At 36.5% G+C, this 18173-nt stretch overlaps 2 protein-coding genes across 3 annotated transcripts in view; one reads left to right on the plus strand and one right to left on the minus strand.

Annotated features, from left to right (window-relative positions):
- Positions 1-3791, minus strand: part of Nagk (N-acetylglucosamine kinase) — a 188410-nt gene extending 184619 nt beyond the window's left edge. Inside the window, exon 1 of the mRNA XM_081734751.1 lies at positions 3616-3791. Coding sequence (XP_081590877.1) covers positions 3616-3647 — 32 coding nt within the window. The 5' untranslated portion in view covers positions 3648-3791. The remainder of the gene's footprint in view (positions 1-3615) is intronic.
- Positions 3792-6020: 2229 nt separating this feature from the next.
- The window catches only part of Oga (O-GlcNAcase), a 59156-nt gene continuing 47003 nt past the window's right edge, over positions 6021-18173 (plus strand). For both annotated transcript variants that reach the window (XM_081734753.1, XM_081734754.1), the window contains exons 1-2: positions 6021-6342; positions 12899-12950. In XM_081734753.1, the coding sequence (XP_081590879.1) occupies positions 6060-6342; positions 12899-12950 (335 nt within the window). In that variant the 5' untranslated portion in view covers positions 6021-6059. The remainder of the gene's footprint in view (positions 6343-12898; positions 12951-18173) is intronic.

An 18173-nucleotide genomic window follows, 5' to 3' on the forward strand; every position in this document is an offset into this window, starting at 1 on the left:
CAATTCGTGATAATATGACGACCCCTTGCAACATTACATTATAACTTGCATGATAATAAACATGTGACAATTTCCGGCAGGAACTAGTTTATCGCAAACTCTTCTCCCTAATGGAATAATACTCTGAAGGAGCTAGAGTGATCAAACAGTTAAATCATAACTTTCGTAATAATAATAATAATAATAATAATAATAATAATAATAATAATAATAATAATAATAATAATAATAATAATAATAATAATAATAATAATAATAAACAATTTTCGCAATGCATAAAAGAGCTTTCCTTGAGGCTTTCGAATGAAATTGATTAAAGCTGAAATTTGTCAAGGACTGAGATGAAATATCCATCTCCAAATATAAGAAAATATTTCAGGGCAACTTTGGTTAAGCTTTTCAGATTTTAATTTCTTTTTCAAGGCTTAAAAATTACTCATACAACTGGGTTGAAATAATATATTAACGTACAGAAAATGAATAAATTATCCACTGAAAACATTTTAACTTGATTTATACAAATGCACTAAAAATATCCACGTAATAGACATCGGCGCAAATCTCTCTTCAACGTTGGGAGGGACGGGTAAGATCGTTCCCATATATTTTTTTTCCAGCGATGTTCAAAATATTCATTATATTGAAAAACAGTGCTGTGGAGGATCAGAGGAGCAGAGTTGTCTTCAACATTGGAAGGCAGGCCGATTTGAGGCTTATTCTAGGGGGAGTGGGAGGGGAGAGATGAGACACATTACGGTAGATGAACCTGATTTCTGAGATGAACCTGTTGTATATTATATATCAGACGATGTAGATGAAGTGACAGTCGGACAAAATAATCACATTTCTCCCCTCCCCCCCAAAAAACACATTTCAATCGGATTATTGTGGAAACACAGTCCCCTCCAGTTCCAAGTTTGGAGGGAACATGTCTCCCTCATCCTCCGGGATTTGTCCCAGTGGTAATAGAACATTATATGGATTGCAGTCTTAAGTGAATTTGATGCAGAGGTGTACTTCATTTTATTTGCTTTATTTATACACTTTTCGATGTATTTTTCTTTTTTCTTCCTTTTTATTCAGTTTAATAATTCTAGTAATCTCTACAAAATAAGCATACTTCGTTTTACAGCCTCTCTTGATTATAATGCTATAGATTTAAAGAATTTGTCTTCTAGAAGTTATTTAAGGAAGTTAAGGTCAGTTTACACTGGAAAATTGAACACCAACAATAATAACAACAATGGAAGTGGACGGAAGCCATCTAGGGGACATATACTTAAAAGCACCATTCCGATATTCATCTGTCATAACTGAAATAAACCCTCAGAAAAACAGTGAGGATGGCTAGCCTCGGAATTTGTACACAGAACCTTCAAAACAATTCATTTGTGCAGGGTGTAAAATCGTAGCAGTCGAAATGGGATGAGACAAAAGTGTTAAAATAAGAAATCTCTTCACACTGGAATGTTTCGACATAGAGAGTTTACGTATTTGAACGTCAATAATTATTACATTATGTAAGATTAGCGATTCCGTTAACCACTAGTTCACCTATTAAATAAAATGAAATGAAATATTTCAGTTTTATATCAAATGGTTATGCCGGCTAGGTTACAGGAGGCGGTGATGATGAGAAATGAATAAAATGGTGGAATGAAGAAAGTAGGAGGAAACGGGGGAACCCCGTGAAAACTCACGCACACGACGTTTGGCCACCACGAAGTTCACTTGGCACAAGCTGGGAACGAACCAGGGACCTCATCCACCAGAGGTGAACGCTCTACCACTGAGCCACCGCGATCCTAGTTCGCCCATTAATTACATATATGTTAATAACATTTGAATTGAGTCGAATTAATTACGTATATTATAGTGATTACACTACATATGAAATACATAAGGAATACATATTAATCACATTTGCATCCCTACGAGTTTATCTTACGACATCCGTGTTTTGAATAAAGTTACCCGTCTTCACTGTTCGTTGTGAAATGAGTTGTCGACACAATGACTGGAAGACTAATGTTCAAAAGTTGAAGATTCAATTTGTAAAAACTTGATTCTGTCAGAGGTGACAAATAAATTAATAAATGTCACGAACAATCACGGAAGAGTCATTTATGTGAGGGATAAGAGAAAACTGGAGTACAACTTTTGATAAGATGCACTTTTCAAGCATCTTTGACCAAAGGTGATCATATCCCAGGGGAGGAAAGCGGAAGATAACAAAGCTTACTGCATCAACTATCACAGGTGCAGCAAAATTTATCACTCGTCAGCTGCAATTTCAAACTTTTATAAACAGTCAGACGACAAAATAATCAAAGTTAGAACGTTTAGAAAACACACAATTTTACTAACAAAATTGTTGTTAGGGCAGAAAGCTAAATAAATTCGTATTTACATTTCACAGTATGTTGTCGCAATGTTCAGTGTACAGCGCTCAACTCTGGCATGTGAGGTCCGTGGTTTGTGGTGGACAAATACCGTGTGCTGATTTTCTTGGGGCTCCTTCGTTTTTTTCCCCCTACATTCGTCGCTGTATCATTATAATCTATCTCATCAAAAGTGTCTCCCTTAGCGTCGGTGCATAATCGGGACATAAAAATAAAATAGCTAACATCAGACTTTTCTGCTTTTCCATGACACTAGGCGAACACTGTGATGGTACTTTGTGTATGATAGACAACACACTCGGTTACCATAAGACTGCGCCAATATACGAATAACTAAATACTGTCTTCAATAGAATTCACCATACTCCACTAATAATTAAAATAAACCACTTTGTTTTATGAACTTCAGATGGATTATTGCGGGATCCTCATGCTCTCTCATTACACCAATTCATTCATACCATTTTCATTAATCACGCGTTTCCTTGAGCCTACAGGGCATAATCGTGGGCGTAAAACTAAATTTTCATTTCATTTTTCCATTTTAGTATTGATCTTCATTTAAATTTTAGATGCAAAATCCAATATAAATAAACTGGTTTAGAAAATTAACTGTAAAGTAGCACTTTATTATTATTACTATTTACATAAATAAAGCACACCTAGATAACGTATTCAAATCCTTTGATTGAATCCTATCCCATCTTCAATGTAGTATAAAATAAGAGAGAGACACAAAATACCAACATACTACATGTAAGCAATCTCATAAATATTAGGTATAATTAATACACTTTCACTTTGGGAAGTATAGCTCAGCTTACATCCATCTTATAACGATCCATATGTCCTAATTTGAGCCTTATTTCCCAACAGAAAATTTAAGAGCATCTTTCAAGATGTTCGGGGTTCGAATCTTGGTGAGTATATTCTAGTATATCAAAAAGCATATGCTTTTATAATCGATGGATAAAATGTGAGATTAAATTTACTTTCTGATTACTATAATATGGTAAATGATTTTCTTTTAGCAGCTTAAAAAAAAAGAGAGGAAAGTTATTTATTCGGTAACTGTACATATATTATTAACGTTTTAAAATCAATAAATTTGTAAGTAAAATACAATTTGATAAATATATCAGATATACAATATTGAACTATATGACAATCGTCTTTTATATTCATATTGACAATATCTAATAAGAATACTCACCCTTCTACTCCTGCGAATATCTTGTCAGCCATCTCGTAGTTTGACAGATGTCACGATCACACTATCACAATGATACTCGTGCACAAGTAGAATTGCAACTACTCACAATGCAAACTACGCTAACTCTGAAAATGCTTCAACACAGCAATTTTCCTGGCACTCGTCCAAAAACAACCAGCGTAACCAACGCATTCCGCATTGACATCTAGCGGTATAAATTTGAATTACTTGAATTTAACATTCTAGCTAAGATTAGTCTTTCTCTTCCTCTTTTCTTCGTATTTTGGGTAGCAAACATCTGTTTCATAATTTGGAATTATGCTTTTTCTCCTATAAAATACGTCTTCAGCTATGAGAACATAAGAAAAGATTTAAGTAAGATGGAAAACATGTTAAAACTAAAAAAAAAAAAAAAAAAAAAAAAAAAGATTGAAAAACTAATTTACTTATTTGTTTATATTCATAAAATTATATTATAAGAGAAGAAAAATGAACATTAATATTTTTCTATCTTCGTTTCATTTCTAATTTTAGGTCAGTGGCGAATCTAGAAGGTAAATACTGGTGGAGGGCGCTCAGACTATTATAGGTATATCACGAGTTTACTATAAACTCAAAAATATATAGATAATAGCTTAAATTATTTTTTCTACTAAAAATATGTGGCCCCGAGTAGATCCACTACTGTTTTATGCTCCACGCACATGGCCTTTAAACTAAAGAAGATGAATAATTAATGGAAGTGAATAATTAAATTTTTGTGCACTCCCACCGAGAAATCAAACCTGGTACCATATGTACCAAATGAACACACCCTAGTCTCTAGATCAGCGGGAAGGAATCCGAATCCGAAACTACGAACATCGCCTCGGGGCATTTCTCTGATTGGGTTCATCCTGTATTTTCATAGGGTTACTTTCACCTCGTTTCTTTAAAATAGTCCCGGAGGGATCTGAAATCATCACTGATAGGAAATTTCCCTGGGGAAAACCTGAAATCATCATTGGGCTAAGGATCAAATACTCTATCAGGGGCAGAGGAAAACTGGAAGTTTCTTTCTGGAGAAATTAGAAAGTTTTGGAGGGAAAGAAGCAGACATGTAAACTGAAATACTTTAAACTCATTGTAAGAATTTTATTCATCGGTGAGAAAATTGTACAAGACCCCATGGGGAACTATGAGCACACAGCTTCTTTAAGCATTCCTTCAGGTTCAGGTTCAGGTTCAAGGTATTTGCCTTCCTTCTCTTCGGAAGTTTTTTCCTGAAAATAATTTTAAAAAATCGTGAGAAAAGAAAAAAAAACATGTACTGCTTTTTTTTTCATTTAACATTTTCCATTTTCTTTTTCCACCAAAATTCAAGAAGTTCTTCGGTTTTTCCATTTCTTTCTCACTTAGTTCCTTTCCATTTACATTAAAGCCTCCAAGCTAGTTTAACCAAATTCCCTTCCTTTTCCATGTCATCGTTCCATTTCGATGTTCCCCTTATTTTTAGGGTTTCTTCACATTTTAACAATAAGGTGAGCAATGTTCCAATAAATTTATGTGTAGCCTAATGTACAATGCTGCTGCTCCCGGGGGCATCATTCTATAACAGTTTTGAAATATTAGGGGATCGCATGCATCGCAAACATAGGCGTGCGCAACGTGGGTGCCATGGGTGCCTTGGTACCCCCATTAGACAAACATTTTATGTAGAATTATTACAAACTGAGAAGAGATTACGTGTAAATTATTTCTCGTCTGCATGTGTGCCGTGTGTCGCCGAAGCAGCGTTGGGTGCAAAAACGCTATCTTTTCTTAGGGAAAAGGGGGGAGGACGACATTCCATATGGTGGTACTTTAGATCTGGCACCCACATTCCCAATGTCCTGCGCACGCTAGTGATCGCAAATAATTCAGTAAGTAATTATAACTTTATTGTCATCTATCGCAATTCAGAACGCTAAATTTATGTTGCGTTGATGATAGCACATAGGAAGAAAGAGCCCGCGCCCGAAGGTTTAAAAATATCCTTTCACGGCTAAGGAGCAGTTTTAATTACATAGTTGGCTTCACTATGTAGCGGTTCACGCCAACCCAGTGTAAAATTTGCATTTTATTTGGCGATAATATGTATAGTTACTGTAATTGCTTATTGACATTTTGCATTGCGTTGAAATCCGCAAATTAACAAATATCAATTATAACTCCTATGCCTATTATCGCAAAATAAAAACAACGCAAAATCTGCACTCTAGTTCGCGATAAGCGTAATAGTTATAATTGGTATTTGCAAGTTTTGTGTTTTGGTATGTTTCGCAATTTTAGCGAAGCCTGTTACGGAATAATGCACACGGAATAGTACCAAGTTGAAAAGCTATATACTACGATACCTATATTAGCCTTGTATAGCTGGCAACAGTGCCTCCCGGTTTGGGCTGTTCCATTTTGTGAAGAAGTGGATGTTGTTCGGATTTGGGGCGAATAGGTTATCTATCAAAATACGTCGGCAGTGGAATAATTTTTTTCGTTATGAAATTCCGGTGAATTTTGGAGTAGTTTGGTGGTTTTTGTACATAACCGTGTTCGTCGTAAAAGGAATATTGAAGGACCTTTGGAATTTATTTGTAGGGAAGTCAAAGCGGAAACGCTTGAGATCAAGGTCCAAAATGGCGGAGGATAAGACTGATACGATGGACAATTTACATACGAAAAACGGGAATTTTATATGTGGAGTCGTAGAAGGTATATTTATTTATGCAATTCTTATATAACAATGTTCATATTTAGTGAATATTGTAGGATATTGGAAAATTTTGAAGTTCATGTTTTGTTTAGTTGGCGCATATGTTGCAGTGAAAGTTGCTGACTTGCATGTCAGGATCTGTTAAGATGACATTATATTGATATTTGTAGGTATCATTTATTATGTTCGAGTTACTGTAAGATTTTCTTTGAAATTATAACATTATGTTTCAAGAATATATGTAAGTGCTGAAATCTTCAGTACGGTGATTTTATTTTCAGGAATTCGGCGGCCATTTTCGTTTCGTCCATTTTAATTTTATTGCAGATAGATTAAATAGATGCAGTGTATAGTGCAGTGACCCGTTTATTTATTCAGAACTTAACTAAAGCAATTAAACTAAGTGTTCTAAATCTCGGCAATTCTGTCCTTAATCTGCATCGAATTTAATATTGATAAATAAATCGGAGCATAATAGGTACTTAGTGATTTAATTTCTCGCTCTTAACTGTACACCGAATCAATAAATGATCTTCATTTCCGTATGTTTTCCAAATATTTTAAAAAGCAACCAACTTAATACAACAATAGGTGGTCTAGGTGTTTTTCCTTTAAAATATTCTGTGTTTCAGCATTCTAAATTGATTAGGATCTTCCTCTTCTAGTACACTGTTGGGCAGCAATCACTTGGATCGGAATTTTAGCTCAGTTTGCTAATGTTGAAACCGAGAGGACTAGATTGGTTTGTTACTTTGGAGCTGACGTCTCATTTGGGTCAAGTTCCAAAGTTGGGCGTCCGTTTCCAGCAATATTTTAAAAATTTACAGGAAAGATATGGATAATTTGATCGTTTGTGTGCTTGATAATATATAAGGGTCTAGAAAATCTTTTTATTTGTTATATATAAGCGGTTATAAACATGGGACTATACGCCGAGCGGAGGGAACTACTTGCTGCAAGGTAATCGAACAGTTGCATTGTGGGAAAGATACTAGCATTTATGTTATCAACATGGCGAATGTACAAGGGCAATGAACTAACAGTTTTAACATTTGTGAAGCAATACGTTGACAACGGGCAAAATCTTTTAAAAGTTTGTGAAGAGCGCGGATTAATGAACCTAATAACAAATTGCAGAAAATGTGGAAAGGAGATAAAAGCGAAAAAACGTGGCGAAAGCGGACGCCCAACTTCGGAATAAATGCCTCTCATTTTAGTATCGAAGCCATATGAGACATGGATATAGAATTTCTTCTTTGTTTATTGAAGTTTGGCGTCCCTTTTCAGCTCTGTGGCTACACGAGACCTGCTCCTACAGCTTCAAGCTTCGTCCAAACTTGTAACATGTGCGGCACGATGTTCTATTAGGGTTACGTTTCAAAGTTGGTCGTCCGTTTCTGGCAAAATTTTGAAAAATTTACTGGAAAGAAATGGGTACCAGTACTTTGCTTGTTTGTGTGGTTCATGATATGTAAAGTAGACGAAAATTGTGTTTATTTCATTTTGTGAGTGATTATGAGCATGGAACTGTTTGGTAAGTGGAGGGAGCTACTTCGCAGAAAGTTACTGCATAGTTGGATTATGGAAAGGTAAAACGAGCATTTATAGTCTGAACATGGATGCAGGTATATAGAGACGTTCCAGTTGATATCCCTACACAGAGACGAGAAATTAGACTATTAATTGTAACAAATTATGTCCAAACTTCCCTAGCTAATCCGATCCTACCCTACTTATACCCTTTTAAAGCGGTCCTAAAAATTCGTTATTTTGAAATTGGGGAAATCCTGTCATTACTTTAAGTGTATTTGTATGTAAAATTTTAAGGTTAACGTAACATAATCACTACGCTAAGACTCAGGTATTATATTACAAATTTGGTGTGTAGACATCATTCAATAAAATTAAAACCAAGTCAAATCCAAGCTGATGTTGGAAGCTACGTAGGCAGTTGATAAATTTGGCAATTTCTATCAATATATTTAAGCAACCTTGGCTTCTTTATAAAACAGGCATTCATTCAAGTAGAAATATATAATTTGGTTTCATTTCGTATGTTTAGGCTAAACATCCTTATGAAATACCAAGGTTATCACGGAGAAGACTTTTACTTAGAGGGACACCTCGAATCGCTACTTAGTTTACACTTGAAAGATGGGTTGTGGTTTAATTAAACACGAGACCCCTTGATTAAAAAGTGAAAAGTAGATAAACGTAATGCGGATGGGTTGATATGTGGAAACGTCACCACGAAGTTCACATGATTTAAAGCATTTTTCGTTCTTTGGTTTAAACCAGTTTTTTTTTTTTTTTTTTTTTTTTTTTTTTTAACAGCTGGTTTAAACCAGTCAACCCTGGTGGCAGGCGAACTATTTAACACGGAGACCGCCACTCCATCAGTATGTTCAGTCAGTTTTTAATGAAAGTAACAGTGAGTGCTCAGCAACGTCTGATATGATAGCTGTTATTGCATGAGTTCCAACTCTATTATAACGTGGCGGCAGCAATAAAAAAACATTTTGTCTTGCGAAAGGGGAAGTTGCAGTGAATCACAGCACAACAACTCCTTTGTTCAGATAGCCCCGCGTGGCGTAGTCGCTAACGCTCTCGTCTTTGGTGCGAGCGGTCCCGGTGGGAAAACTCGGTCGAAAAAGTGTAACAGCTTTTTCAGGCCAGCCATCTTGAGTGACTTCATTTTGGATTTCCCTCATTCACACCAAGCAAATGCCGGGATGGTACCCAACGTAATGAACTAACAGTACAGTTTGAGCAGAACAAGTGATTTTGGGTATCTTTTAGTTTCTCCTCAATCTTGCAAATATAAGATCTCCAGTGTTACTTCATAAAACATAGCTGAGCGAGCGAAGGGGGTAAGAAGTCCAACAAGGCTTGCTTAAGTATTGGTTCCTATGAATGTTCTGCTCAAAGTGCACTTTCGCAAATAATGGTTCCAGACCACTTCCCTCCCTTTCATCGGGTAGTATGTTTGCCGAGTGATGTCATCCCTCATATACATGACGGGGTAAATGGCCTTAGATGCCGACAGCCCATGAATCTAATTCCTAATCCTACTTGTTTATGTGAAGATTGTAAAAATGTCAAAGATCAGCAAAGGTCCGGCCATGGCAACAGAGACGTAGCCAAGGAAGGGGGTCCTGACCCCCTTCCCTCAATCGAAACCAGAAATGAAAAAAAAAAAAAAAATTAAGGAAGGACGAAATAAAAAGAAACAAGAAAAAGATAGGGCAAGCTTTTGGTTACTCTTTCTTATGATTAGATTTGTATTACTTGCAATACATGGTGGCCAATAAGCGGGATATTGGGGAAGAGTCAGGGAATTTGAAGGTTCTAGTTATGTATGTTTCAGAATTTCTGATACTAGTCAGGGAAATTTCAAGCATTCGAAAGCATAGTGCCGTTCTGTAACAGCGTGGGCATTTTTAATCATAGTTTTTCGTCATTGCTTCTGTGCAGTATCAAACATGTTATTTCATAAACAGTCATTTGGAGCAGACAGTAGTTGCCGGAATAATGAAAACAAAACAAGTTATGTGGAAAGAGTTCTGTTAACATTTGATTCGGCAGATAAAGGAACGCAGATATTGTAAGATATTTTGCAAAACATTGAATATGTACTGTTTGTAATAGTGGATATATACGTTTTATAAGAGTTGAGATCATAATGAAAGGAAAATGGTTATATTCGAATAAACAGAGGAAGGAACAGAAATATTGTAAAATATTTTTCAATACTTTCTTTTTTTTACTCGAGATTTCTTCATTTTTTTTTTAAAATTAAAGTACTTACCAACATATCCTCATTTTATTGTTCTAACAAACCAATATATGTTGCCAGTAAAATAGTTTAGATTGATCGAGCTTCTGGGTCTTCAGTATTTCATGTCCCGCCTCCCCCATTACGAAATCCTGGCTAAACGAACCAATGTATGGTTCAGTAAAATAGTTTAGAATGATCGAGTCCCTGGTATGATGACTACAGCACTTGATGCCACGGACCCCCCCCCCTTTTTTTTTTCTTTCTTCGAAATCTTGGCTACGTCCCTGATCCCAAGATTCAGAGGTTATACTACACGACACTGAGGAATATTCATCCACGAGCACACGACGATTGTCAGATTAATTCGACATGTTCCAGTTCATTGTAGTGTATCACCTTTGCGAACATGGGAAAACCATCAGGAGCTACGATATTTGACTCCAGCTAAGGACAAAAGGAGTGCAAATGTATGCCGACAACTGCTGCAAAATCGGCGTGATTTATGTGTTCTGAAACTGATTGTTACATGTGTCAAAAAGTGGGTGCTTATCCTAAATCAGAGTGGTTGAGCAAGGGCCAACTTCCAGAACCAATCGTCGAACAGGCCCGTTTCGAGCATAGTCATGCTCTGAGAGTTGGGACTACAAGGGAATTATTCACTTAGTTCGTTCATCATCAGTGCTATTTATTACGAACAGTTGGAGCGGATGCATACCGCACTGCGCCAAAAATCCCCAGCATTGTCGAACTGAAAGCGCGCTCTGCTGCAGCAAGTTAATGCCAAACTACCTCGGCACGAGAAGCGTAACAATGCGGGAACTTGATGTCATAGAATTGATGCTACGCACGGTATATAGTTCTGACCTTTTCACTTCGGATTATTTTCTGGCCACTTCCTGAAATCACGATATTTGACCAGTTACCAGGAGGTGGAAACAGCAGCGACTGATTTCTTTACCTCTTAACTACAAGGTGTGGAATCGAGGGACTGGTAGGAAGGTGGCTGGCTGCACATAGGCCAACATGAAAGTCGACGTACAAATTTCAAAGCAGATCGAACGGTGGCTCAGTGGTAGAGAGTCCACCTCTGGTACGAGGGCAATGCTTTGATCCCCGCCCAGACGAGTTTGTGTTAGACAATACCTTGTTTGTGTTATAGACTCAGGGGAATATAGTCGTGGAATGCTCCCTTTCGTCGCACATTATAATTCTACTAATTGTTTCATAATCAATCAATTCTTTTGATTTGTCTCATTTTGGATCGGAACTCTTCTACTCGACCTAGGATCTGGATACTCTTGAACCCAAGGATGTTATAAAATAGAGGATCTGCCCATTCAACAAAATTGTGAAGCCATACGTCACAGCTTCGCCACACCTACTCTGCCCACTCAGCGCTACTAAGATCGCAATGTTTCGAGCCAACAATCATGGCGGAAGCGAGAGTAGCCAATCAGACGTACGGGTTTAGACGATGCTCGGTTGTTTTTTGGCTTCACTGAGTTCATATGATGAAGATACGTAAGGGCAGATCCTCTATTTTATAACATCCTTGCTTGAACCATTCTTTAACCAAATTTGACATGGTGATTCGATAGCGCGCGGGGTGCGCGGTGGCTCAATGGTAGAGCGTTCACCTCTGGTGCTTGGGGTTCCGGGTTCGATCCCAGCTCACGCCAAGTGAACTTTGTGGTGGACAAACACCGTGCTCGTGGGTTTTCTCGGGGTTCTCCCGTTTCCTCCCACTTTCTTCATTCCACCATTTCATCATCACCGTCTCGTTTAGCCTAACCGGCATAACCGTGGGACGTAAAACTCAAAAGATTTCATTTCATTTCGATAGCGCGCGCTGAGTGTTGTACGGGGTTGCATGTTCGGTTGGGACATACCATTGAGGAATGATTATCGAAAAACGGGATGCCCATAGATTTCACTTTGGAAAAGCATTTGGGGCGCGAATTCTTATTGTTAAATAATTTTTTTCATTAGAAATAGTGCGAGCCCTTTCCGTTTTCTTCTGCGAAGAAAGTTTTTCAATTATTTGCAGTCGTGTTCGTTCACGGAAACAATTGATGCACTAAAAAACTCTATGAATAAGGTCAATTGCATCACTTCAGATTTGCTGTTAATGCTTACTTAGTAGCTACAGGGCTTACTCGTGGGATGTTAAACTAAAAGATTTCGTTATTTTATTTTATTTTATTTATTTATTTATTTTATTTTTTTTTTATAAATTTCAAAGGAAAGTAAATACAGTACACAATTTTGGGGAAAAGATAATTGTATTTCTATGGTGGAAGCGAACTGTCTTTTTGTGATTACATTAATTCCTTACCAGGCACTTACGGGTAAACTATACCTTCTACGTGAAATTGAGTATGTAAATAAAAACTATGAAGGTTGTGTGATTATAATGTAGGTCTGTTGAGAGAGAACTATCCAGAATTAAAAATAACAGCTATTTAGAATCATTAACATTACAACCTGCGAAAGACTATTGCCTCTGTCCCTAGCTTTGTAGATTTGAGATCACTATCCCTTAATTCTTGTAGCTTTAGAATTGCCTGATGCTACGGAGTGCATTAACTAGACTGCTACGCGCAAGCATAATAATAGGTAAGAAATTGAGGTTTAAAATGATTTGCTGTGTGCTCGTTTGTCTGGGAGTCTTTAATTACAATTAAAGAATACAAAGAATTTGAGAAATTGTTACAATATAAAATACATTTTATTAATGCATATATGTGTGATATTAATTGTTTGTAATTGCTTTTTAGGGTTTTATGGGAGGCCGTGGACTACGGAGCAGAGGAAGGATCTTTTTCAGAAGTAAGTGAACTTTTCTTCGTCTTCATGCATATGTCCATTGGTCGACCGCCACCTTTTTTTCGCGTTTTTCAGACTATTATAAAATTCAAAGAATAATTTTTATACTTTTTGTGGATAGTTTCCTATTAGAAAATAAGACTTACTGAAGTAGAAAATTCTTACGTGTGTATCCAGTTAGGTTGGCATAATACGTATATGCGTGATGTGGGCAGAAAGTACCACAACTAACTGTATATCCGCTGATTGCTATAGTCTGTGAGACAAACTGGAAGTACTTTTAAGATTAAAGAAGAGATGTTATAAGGGCATTACATGTGGAGATTTAAGATCTGTAAGTATAGTTGACGAGATTATTATTATTAAGGATATTTATATAGGAAAGGATTATACAGACTGTTCCATAATTCGTGTTATTTTCTACAGCGCTGGGAGAAGATGAAGTTTATACACTATTAATGTAAAATTTTGCACTCTTATTGAGAAATATCTGAATTTTTCGAATATGTAAAGAAAATAAAAGAAAATCGCTGTTTAGCCCCCCTTTTAGGGGTGTAAACACGAAAGTTCATTTTCCTTATGGGAGATTCAATGTTAAATTTTAGAAGCAGTTTTCTCCAATAATTATTCGTGAAGATTTTGGAGCAAATGAGTTGTATTTGTTACAAAATGCAAAAACACTCATTCACAAAGCTAGTAAAGCCGTCTCAAACATTATTTTGCAAAGGTCCCCCTTTTGGGGGGCAAGGGGCGTAAAAAGGTGGTGCGTGATATGTTACCAAAATCCCAAAATTTATTTTTGGAATGCCAGTAAGCGTGAGATTAATCACAAATGTCACAGAATTAATGCTCCAATGTCCTTACATGTAAGAGTGACTTATAATGGGGCTACAGCCCCCTTTCAAAAATTAAAAAAAAATCACCATAAATATCCTTAGTAGGGACATACGAGAAGAAGGTATTTTTGTTAATGTGAAATTTGTCGTCATTGTATCAAATGAGTATGCGTTTTTCAAATCTGGAATATTATTTTGATAACGCACCGCCTTAGGGGGCACAGGGGGCGAAGTACTCGATGATGGATCTTTATAAAAATTCAAAATTTTGTTCCGGAAATGCCAGTGAGCGTCAGATTTTTCACCACTGTTACAGGATTAATATTCTAAAGTCCCTTGCATGTGCCAGTGACTTATATGGGCTATAGCCCCCTTTCAAAAATTAAAAAAATTACCATAAATATCCTTAGTAGGGACATACGAGAAGAAGGTATTTTTTAATTAATGTAAAATTAGGCGTCATTGTATCAAAAGAGTATGCCATTTTTCAAATCTGGAATGTTATTTTGATAACGCGCCGCCTTAGGGGGCACAGGAGGCGAAGCACTCAATGATGGATCTTTATAAAAATTCAAAATTTTGTTCCGGAAATGCCAGTGAGCGTCAGAATTTTCACCAGTCACAGGATTAATATTCCAATGCTCCTTGCATGTGCGAGTGACTTATATGGGGCTATAGCCCCTCTCAAAAAATCACCATAAATATCCTTCGTAGTGACATACGAAAAGAAGGTACTTTTTGTCAATTAATGTAAAATTTGGCGTCGTTGTATCAAAAGAGTATGCGTTTTTCACATCTGAAATGTTATTTTAGTAACCACTGCCTTAAGGGGGCACAGGGGGCGAAACATCAGATGATAGACCTTTATAAAAATTCCAAATTTTGTTCCGGAAATGCCAGTGAGCATCAGATTAATCACAAATGTCACAGAATTAATATTCCGATGCTCTTTGCATGTGTCAGTGACTGATATGTGGCTACAGCCTCCCTTCCAAAAATCATATTAAAAATTCACCATAAATATCCTTAGCAGGAACATACCGGAAGAAACATTTTTTTAAAATCAATTAAGTTAAATTTGGTGTTATTGTGCTTGAAAGGTATGTCTCTTTTAATATGGGATGTTACTTTGGTACCGCACCGCCTTAGGGGGCACAGGGGGCGAAACATAAAATGATGGATGTTTATAAAAATTTCAAATTTTATTCTGGAAATGCCAGTGAGCATCAGATTAATCATAAATTTCGCAGAATTAATATTCCGATGTTTTTTGCATGTGCCAGTGATTGATATGGGGCTACAGCCCCTTCCAAAAAATCACATAAAAAATTAGCCATAAATATTTTAGCAGGGACATCCGAGAAACCATTATTTCTTGTCAAATTAATGTAAAATAATTTATCTTAGTAAGAAGGTACGCGTTTTTGAAATATAGAATGCTATTTTGGTGACGCCGGATTAGGAGGGCACAGGGCGCGCAGCATAAGCATTTTAATCTTTATAAAAAAAAAATCCAAATTTTATTCTGGAAGTGTGAATGAGTATCAGATTAATCACAAATGACACAGAATTAAGATTCCGATGCTCCTTCCATGTGCCAGTGATTGATGTGGGGCTACAGCTCCCTTCCACAAATCACGATAAATATCCTTAACAGGGACACACCGGAAGAAGCTATTTTTTAAAATCAAGTAATGTGAAATTTGGCGCTGGCATTGTTTTTTTTAAATTCGGTATAATTTTGATAACGCACCACCTTTAGCGGCAAAGGGGGTGAAGCATAAGATTGTGGATCTTTATGAAGATTCCAAATTTTATTTTGAAAATGCTAGTGAGCGTGAGATTAGTCACAAATGTCACAGAATTAATATTCCGATGCTCTTTGCATGTCCCAGTGACTTATATGGGCTACAGCTCCCTTCCAAAAATCACAAACATTCACAATAAATATGTCATAATTAATATGTAAGTTGTCATTATTGCAACACAAAAAAATATACAATAAACATGGAAATTACTGTAAATGAATAACTTCTGTCAGTGTAACTGATTATGCATATAGCTTTGTTGTTATGGTGTCACTGGAATATAATCAAAGAATTTTATATTTTTAAAAATCAATTAGGGCTCTTTTTATAGCAGAAAATCTCACACACAAATCACCTACGTATTTTCTACACACTTAAGCAGAACCATCTCGCAATAGAACACAAAATGACAATGGAAAACGTAGCAGGAAAAAAAAATCTTAATGAAAAGTAAGATCTTAAAAATTAAAAGTGAGCTTTAAGTTTCAATATTGTTTGCTTTATTCGTAAAAAGAAAAAGTATGTATTTTCATTACTTCTTACACAATAACCGTATTATCCAACTTTCCATATAACAATTTACTCGTATGTACTGCAGAAGTAATACACACGGACACACGGTTGTAATAGATACAAATGTTTCCCGAGGAATAAGAATCAGTTGCTGGAAATTATTCTTTGTTGAAAACTATTCTTCTTGGCTCTACTATCACTAATTGTTTAAAAAGATCATTAACCTAAGTGTAAAACCCATGAAATCAACTTACTTTTATTCGGCATGCCCTCTTGAACGAGCAAGACATAAATTAATGCGGTTTACTAGAGAAACTGTGAGCACCTTCTCCAACATATCTGGAGTGATCATCTCTATACTGTGGGCAATCCTCTGTTTCAAGTCCTCTACACTGTTACATGATTTTTGGTAGACAATTTGTTTTAGGAATCCCCACAAGAAAAAAAATCGCATGGTGTAAGATCCGGCCTTCTTGGTGGCCATTCGACACTTGACCCCATAGAAATAATCCGTTCCCAAAATGTCTCTCTCAAAAGATTTATAGTCGTATTTGAGCGATGCGCTGGCGCTCCATCTTGCATAAACCACAATTCATCACTTTGACCTAAATTTAAACGATCAAGTTCAGCAAATACTTTTTCTCTTAGTAGCTTTTGGTATGATGACGTTGTTACATTTTCATCAAAAAAGAAAGGTCCTATCACCTCAGTCGCAGTTATACCACACCAAACCATTATTCCTCGTTTGTCCATTGACACTTCTGATCTCACGTTCGGCTGTATCGATGGCCAATATCTTGCATGTGATGACGACACAGAACCATTTAAGAAGAATTTTGCTTCATCGGAAAACATCACTTGAAATAAGAACATAGGGTTTTCATTTAACTTCTCGATAAACCAGTTACAGAAATAAACACAATCACCATAATCACTTGCACACAATTCAGAAACCATTCGGACCTTGTATGGTTTTACCTTCAAGTTTCTTAAAATTCTTTGTAGCGTAATGTTCTTAATATTTAAACCTAAGCTTCGACGAGCAAGGGATTTCCGCGGTGAACTAGTAACAGATAATAACACCTGTCTTTTTGTTTCTTCTGTAGATACACTTTGAGATCTTCCTGCACTTTTTCTAGATGCAAGATGGGCAGTGTGAAAACAATTGCTGCGGAACTGTTTGTACAAATGGTGAATTTGCATTTCGTGTACTTTTAATCCGAGTTCTTTAACTATACGGGATCTTGTTGCTCTTGCAGATTTTTTCTGATAAAATGTACCATTCAATTACATTAGCACGCTGATCCTGAGTTAAAGACTGCATGATCGAAGGACACTACAGTATGAATGCACTCTTAAAGTATACTGGAAACGACAAGTAATTATCAAATTATTAAGCCAGTCTATCCCCGAGATTCACCTACTATGTAATGTCCATTTCCGAAGAAGTCAATCTAACTCAGGTGTTGATTACAGACACGAAATCCTATTGAACTGTCAACACGTTAACTCGTAAATCGTTGGTGTATTGCGATAAGAAAAGGTCTGAAACTGTTGTCAGCACACATGAACAAGAAGTTGAGTCAGGAATTAGAGGGTGTTTTATAAACAAAAGTTTGTTGACATTGCTTAAAATCAGCTTACAGTGGGACGCCAACAAATGATTCGGACGTGTTCCAGTGCTTCTTAAACACACATCTCTTAGCATGCATTCTGAATAGGCCAGAGAGAAGCATGGAAGATAATAAAACAAAGTGGTGTGGTTCTTTAAATGATTTTGGGACCGGGAAGGGGCAATTGAATCACTAAAGTGGTCGCTGGCACATGGAGATAGCTTCTAAGCATTAATTTTGGTATATTTCCAAATATTTTGACGCTCACGGGAAATAACGAAAAGTTTGAATTTTTCTTACTGCCTATCTTCCCCAATTTGCAGGTTTGGCGCAATAAAACGAGAAACGCATGTAACATCATAGATGAAAGGGGAGGAAGAAAAGGAATGATATCGTATTTTCTACCTAAAACTGCTAATTTACAGCAAAATTCGAATAAATATAGAGCAAACTGCT

Source organism: Thermobia domestica, chromosome 12 (genome assembly GCF_964235325.1).
Source record: "Thermobia domestica chromosome 12, izTheDome1.hap1.1, whole genome shotgun sequence".
Lineage (NCBI taxonomy): Eukaryota > Metazoa > Arthropoda > Insecta > Zygentoma > Lepismatidae > Thermobia > Thermobia domestica.